The sequence below is a fragment of the Anopheles funestus genome, chromosome X, assembly GCF_943734845.2.
Source record: "Anopheles funestus chromosome X, idAnoFuneDA-416_04, whole genome shotgun sequence".
Lineage (NCBI taxonomy): Eukaryota > Metazoa > Arthropoda > Insecta > Diptera > Culicidae > Anopheles > Anopheles funestus.
In genome coordinates, this window is record NC_064597.1 from 3,621,678 (window position 1) to 3,627,320 (window position 5,643).

The window sequence follows — 5,643 nt, forward strand, 5'->3', positions numbered from 1 at the left end:
CTACTGAATATATGTGCCAGGAGTGTGGAAGTAAAAGGTACAAAGTGACAAAGGGAGCGGTAAAATACGGAGAAAAAACTCGATGTGGAGCCTATTGAAAATAAGGATACAAAACGTGCACTGTCGATAAATGCTGATACAATTTCTAAAACTAAGTCTTTTACGTAATCAAAAGTAAAAAAAGGGATTTACAAAGACCCAACTTTCACGAAGGATTTTGGATTTTTCCGGAGAATTGTTCAACTATTCGAACCCTCTTTCTTTGTAATTGATGCAAGCGCAATGTAGAGTTCGCCAACAGCAAAGTGTTAGCCGTTAACAACGATCACCTTACAATCAAATCAACTATCAAAAGAACCGTTTTTCGTACGTCGGCGTTATCCTAGTGCGATTGCGTGCTCACGTGTATACATCCTGATCAGTGCGTGTTGATCGACACACTCGTCACCTTGTCGATCGGTACTGTTGACACCCCTAACTAAGCTACTTCTCCCCACAAAATAGTGCGAAAGGACCCCACAGTGTATGTGTATGTGTGTGTGCCCGTGTGCGAATGAAGAAGGAGCATGTTGTGCGTGTGCAACGCCTTTTCAACGCCGCTCAGCCATCCATCTCAGCCCGCCGTTGGTACCCGTTAAGAAAGAGGAGGTGTTGATTTTTGTTTTGGGCTGTACGGCAGCAGTACAAGAAGAGCAAAAAAAAAACTATAATAAAACACTGTCTTAAAGCGCGCTCCAATCTCGCTGCAAATCTGCGTCTTCTCCTTCTCCGTGCACGTGCAGATATTGTTCGAGCAGGGTGAAACTAAAAGACCTCTCAGAAAAAGGTGTGTACGATATACGGGCACGCATCCCCAACCAGTGCGCCTCGCGGTCTTTTTATGTGTGTATGTGTGTGGGGGGCGGTTGTTAGAAAGAGATAGAAGAAGGACGGGGGGTAGGATTTAGCAGGGTGAAAACGTGCGAGAGACACGGACACTGGCACGCACGAAGCGATACCGAAGCGTTGCCGAACTGCCGTTGCCAGAAACGCAATCCGTTGTGTATGCGAGAAAGAGAGCAGCCCGGGTGTAGAGGGAAAGAATAGGCAAAAAGGCACCGATCTCTTGGTGCGTGCGCGCGAGTGTGTGTGCGTGCGTGTGAGGAAGTGAGAGGGGCAAAACGGGAAGCTTCGAGCAGGCGGGCAAGATCTCGGGATGTGCTGGCGTGACAGAGCGAGAACGAGCGAGCGAGAGAGGGTACCGGCAGCAGCAACTAATGAACGCCGTTCAGTGAGGCCTTAATAATAGTGTTTAGAAGTGGTTAATTTCGGCTTCAACCGCTCCGCGAGGCAGGTCACAAAATATCGCACCAGCTCCAAACGGCAGCGCAGCCATCGAAAAACCCTTGTGGCCCCTGTTGTGTGTCGTCGTCGGAAGTTTCGTGCAAAATTTCGCCCACCGTTTGGCATACGACGGGAAAAAAGCTTCGGGTTTTGCCGTTTTTCGTCGTTGTTGTTGTTATTTGCCGTTTTGGGCGGGGGGGCACGGCCCCTGTATTGATTCTTCCGTCCGTGGTGCTCCAGTTCCGGTTCCGGATCTTGTGGAGTTTGTGTGTATGTGTGCGTGTCTGTTAGTGTATCTCGCGCTGTAGATCAATTGTACCTGTGGGGTGTATGTGTGTGTGTGTGTGTATGCGTACGTGTGCATTTCCGTATCCTTTGAAGGAAAGCAAAAAAGAAAGAAACCGTACGTGTGCAATGCGATCGGATTGACATGTGACAGCAGTCCTCAAGGACCTCCCAATCCAGGCGCTTAAGTGTTGACAGTAACGAAAAGTGTCATCGAGCGCATGTAAACCGAAAGGATTTAAGTACCACTCTAACCACAATCAAACACTGCATCTCACCAGCGGCTCACATGATCGTGATTGTCGCTCAAAAGAATCCAACATTGTGTGTTGCCACAGAACTGATGGCAAAAAATGTGTCTTGTTGAGGTGGATCGATCAGTGTCAACTCTGTGCACAGTATAGAGCCTAGGAGGCAATATTGGAATCCGAAAAGTAAAGATCCTGTGAGCAATCAGTATTCCCTGAGCGGAAGCAGTCCTTCCTACGTAGCATAAGTGTCGGGCGGGGTTACGATATACCCGCTAACATCTTGTGCCCACGGCCACAAAATGATGGCTTCACCTAGTTTTATGACACAGTATCACAATCATCAGTGGAACAACGGTACAACGCAAAGTCAGGTAGGTTGAAGATCTCTGGAAGTCACTGAGATGAAACCCCAATAGTATTTGTCTGTAGATCCTCGGTACTAATCGGCCCGGTAATTGTCTCAATTCCATTTGCAGTTGTCGGCTTTGAATATCCTGCCATATCAGTACCCTCCTCAGCCACCGTCGGTGAGTAGTCTCGGATCGGTGGCATCCGTTGGCTCGGCAGGACTGTCACCAACGCAATCCATCGCTTCGTCCAGTGGTGCCGCTAGCAACAGCAGCAGTTTCAGTACCGTCGGTGGTCCCGGAAATCACGGATCGGCCGTCGCCCTCGGAACCACTGGATGTGGTCCGGTTGGTGGTGGAGGCGGATCGAACACTGCCAGTCCGGACGTAACAGTGGCCGCAGCGGCTGCAGCAGCCGCCTCCAGTGCGGCCGCTTCATACGGGTTCGGTATGGTGCAGCAGTCCAGTGCGCTTGAGATGACCGCAAGGTAAGTTGGCTTTGTTATTAATCTTCTCTCCCACAAAAGGGCTTACCTTAAGTTGATATTTAGCATCCCTTTTTCTTCATATCGCGAATGTATCGCGAATTCCAAATATTGTTGTTGATTGTGCTATTTCTACTCTACTCTCTTTGCGTGTCTGTAGACCTCAAGCCATGCATTATCCTTCGTATGCGTCGTACAGTCCTGCTAGCTACTACAATAACGTCAGCATGGCAACCAGTCCGTGGTTTGCACAGGAAACCATGTACGGAACGGCGGCCGGCTGGCACGGTGCGGACGCGTACGGGCTCAAGCTGGAGGAGTATTCCCATCAAACGCAGGCACAGCGCCGTTGTGCCCGCTGCACCTGCCCAAACTGCATCAACGAGCTGTCCGGCCTACCGCCAGTGGTCGGTCCGGACGAGAAAGGTAAACGGCAGCACATCTGTCATATACCGGGCTGCGAGAAGATCTACGGCAAAACGAGTCACCTCAAGGCTCACCTACGTTGGCACACCGGCGAACGGCCATTCCAGTGCAAGTGGCTATTCTGCGGCAAACGGTTCACGCGTTCGGATGAGCTGCAGCGCCATTTCCGTACGCACACGGGCGAAAAGCGGTTCACCTGTACGATATGTAGCAAGAAGTTTATGCGCAGTGACCATCTCGCGAAGCACGTCAAGACGCACGAAAACAAGGCGAAGAAGATAGCGAAACGGTCCGAAAAGCTGGAAGAGGCGAAGATGCGCCGGGAGGAAACGAAAATGAAGGGACACGAACCATCAACACCGGTAGTGCCGCGAAAGCTAACGGCCGGTTCGTCACTGAGCAAGCTGCCGTCGTCGAAGCGACCGAAACTGTCCGGTACGGGTCGGGATGATACACGACGGGATGAAGATACGGCGGCAGATAGCAGCCTCGAGCAGCAGCAAACGCAACAGCAGCAACATCAGCATCACAGCCAGTCGTCCACCATGCTGGAGGACATAAACGCCAACATACGCGTACCTGAGATCAAGTCGGAGTATGGTGCAGGCTCTTTAAATGTCCTAACGCCACCGCCAACGGGCAACTCGCCGACCTCGGCGACGGCAGCGGCCGCCGCTGCAGCAGCCGCTGCTGCAGCAGCTGCTGCCGCCTATCAGAACTATCACCACCACCATCATCACGTCGCGGCCCATCATCATCATGCGTCGTACTTCCAGAGTCCCTTCTTCCAGGCGAGTGCTGCCGACGTTGGTACGGGTACCTCGTCCGGGAAAAGTCATTTCTCCAGCTATTGTGACGTCGGCAGCGGTAACTTCGTCGGTAGTCACGCCGGCCATGGAGGGAACAACTTGCGGCTAGCGGGCGTGAATAATGCCACCCTATCAAGTATGTCGTCTTCTACCTCGCTGAGCTGTGAGAAATCGTCCGCCGCTACCCATCGTTCCGGGGGCAGTAATGCGGGCAACAGTAGCAGTAATAGCAGTAACACCGCCACAAACAATAGCAGTAGTACCACAAACACCAGCAGTAGTAGCAGTAGCAGCAGTGCCATCGCCGAACTCAGCAACAGCTTGGTGAAGCTGGAAGAGTACGCCAACGAACATGGACTCGGTGGTAGCCGGGTCGAAGGTGGCTCTACTACGGGGCCTTCTACCACCGCAGCACCGGGGAGTGGCAGTAGTGTCAGCTCCAGCAACAGCAACACCCTCAACAACCACGTACTACCTCACGGTGCCCAGCTGTACCATTCGTTGGCCAGCGAACCGCCGTCCCATCATCCGTACCATCCGTACGCGACAGTGAAAGCCGGTGGTGGTATGCCATCCGCCTCCTATGGAAGCATCTCTCCTTACGAGCAGGAACAGTCGGCGACCGGTCAGCACCATGCACATCCATCGGCGGGTGTAACCAACTCAGCGTCATCCCATCTGGCCTCCACCTACAACATGATGATGAGCAACTATTCTCTGCATCATCAGCATCACCAGCACCAACAACAGCAGCAACAGCAACCCCATCACCATCATCACCATCATCACCATCATCAGTCCCAGCAGCAGCAACATCAGCAGCAACAACTTCTCAATCAACAACATCACCACCAACATCAACAGCAACTTCAACATCAGCTTCAGCTCAATCTTACATCGCAGCAATCGAACACCGGGGCGACGGCGACCAACGCAAACGCCCTGTTCAAGTAAGTCCGATATAGTCTCCACCTGACGGATGTTGTTTCCCTCAGTGTATTCTGTACAACTCATGCCAGTGATTCCCAGGTTGATAGTGTTGTGATGCGCGCAATTCGTTGCTCTATTAACTTTTGAACCAATCTAGAAATATAATAGACTCTTTTGGGGAGCCTCGAACAACTGCAGAGATTTTTATATTTAAATATAGATTTTTTTTTTCGTGAAAGCATTATATTTCAAGAAGATACAGAAGAGACCTGTGCTAATTTTTAGCGTACACTATTATTGGCCGGATGGCTACCATAGTTCTTCACATGTGCTATAGTAACGCTAATAATTTAATAGTAATTTTCGGATACTTATTATTTACTCGTGGCGTCCTTCAGAAATAATCTTCGGTGACAGTTGTCGATGCAGCAGCATATATATGTTCGAATAGTATATTGTAAGACTGTCGTTAGAACTCCTCAGGGACATCAAATTGGGTTTTGTTTGCTAACATAATTCATACTCATGCTTCATGCAGTGCAACCGCCAGGTTCAAATTCACAATAATTCAATCGAAATGGTACAACGCTTCATGCTGCAGCTTCTTAACGTTACATACCAGATTCGCAAACCATTTTTGATTACAAGAAACCCTTTTTATACACATCATGTTTTGAAAATGCACAAACAATAGTGCAAAAATCGCTGGCCGAGCTTCAATTAAATTGTTTCCGCATGTGCATCCCCCTTTCAATGCTCGATAATGCTACGTATGAGAAAGTATGTA

The 5,643-nt window shown here is 50.2% G+C and overlaps 1 protein-coding gene across 1 annotated transcript; it reads left to right on the top strand.

Annotated features, from left to right (window-relative positions):
• Positions 1–309: 309 nt before the first annotated feature.
• LOC125762619 (transcription factor btd) lies at positions 310–4,880 on the top strand. The gene is made up of 3 exons (XM_049424953.1): positions 310–2,230; positions 2,336–2,694; positions 2,852–4,880. The coding sequence occupies exons 1-3, from the start codon at positions 2,159–2,161 to the stop codon at positions 4,878–4,880; spliced, it is 2,460 nt and encodes an 819-aa protein (XP_049280910.1). The 5' UTR covers positions 310–2,158.
• The last annotated feature ends 763 nt before the right edge of the window (positions 4,881–5,643 follow it).

Coding starts and splice junctions, on each gene's coding strand:
- LOC125762619 (XM_049424953.1), top strand. CDS start 2,159: ATGATGGCTTCACCTAGTTTTATGACACAGTATCACAATCATCAGTGG. Junction 2,231..2,335: donor ACGGTACAACGCAAAGTCAG/GTAGGTTGAAGA, acceptor TTCCATTTGCAG/TTGTCGGCTTTGAATATCCT. Junction 2,695..2,851: donor GCGCTTGAGATGACCGCAAG/GTAAGTTGGCTT, acceptor GCGTGTCTGTAG/ACCTCAAGCCATGCATTATC.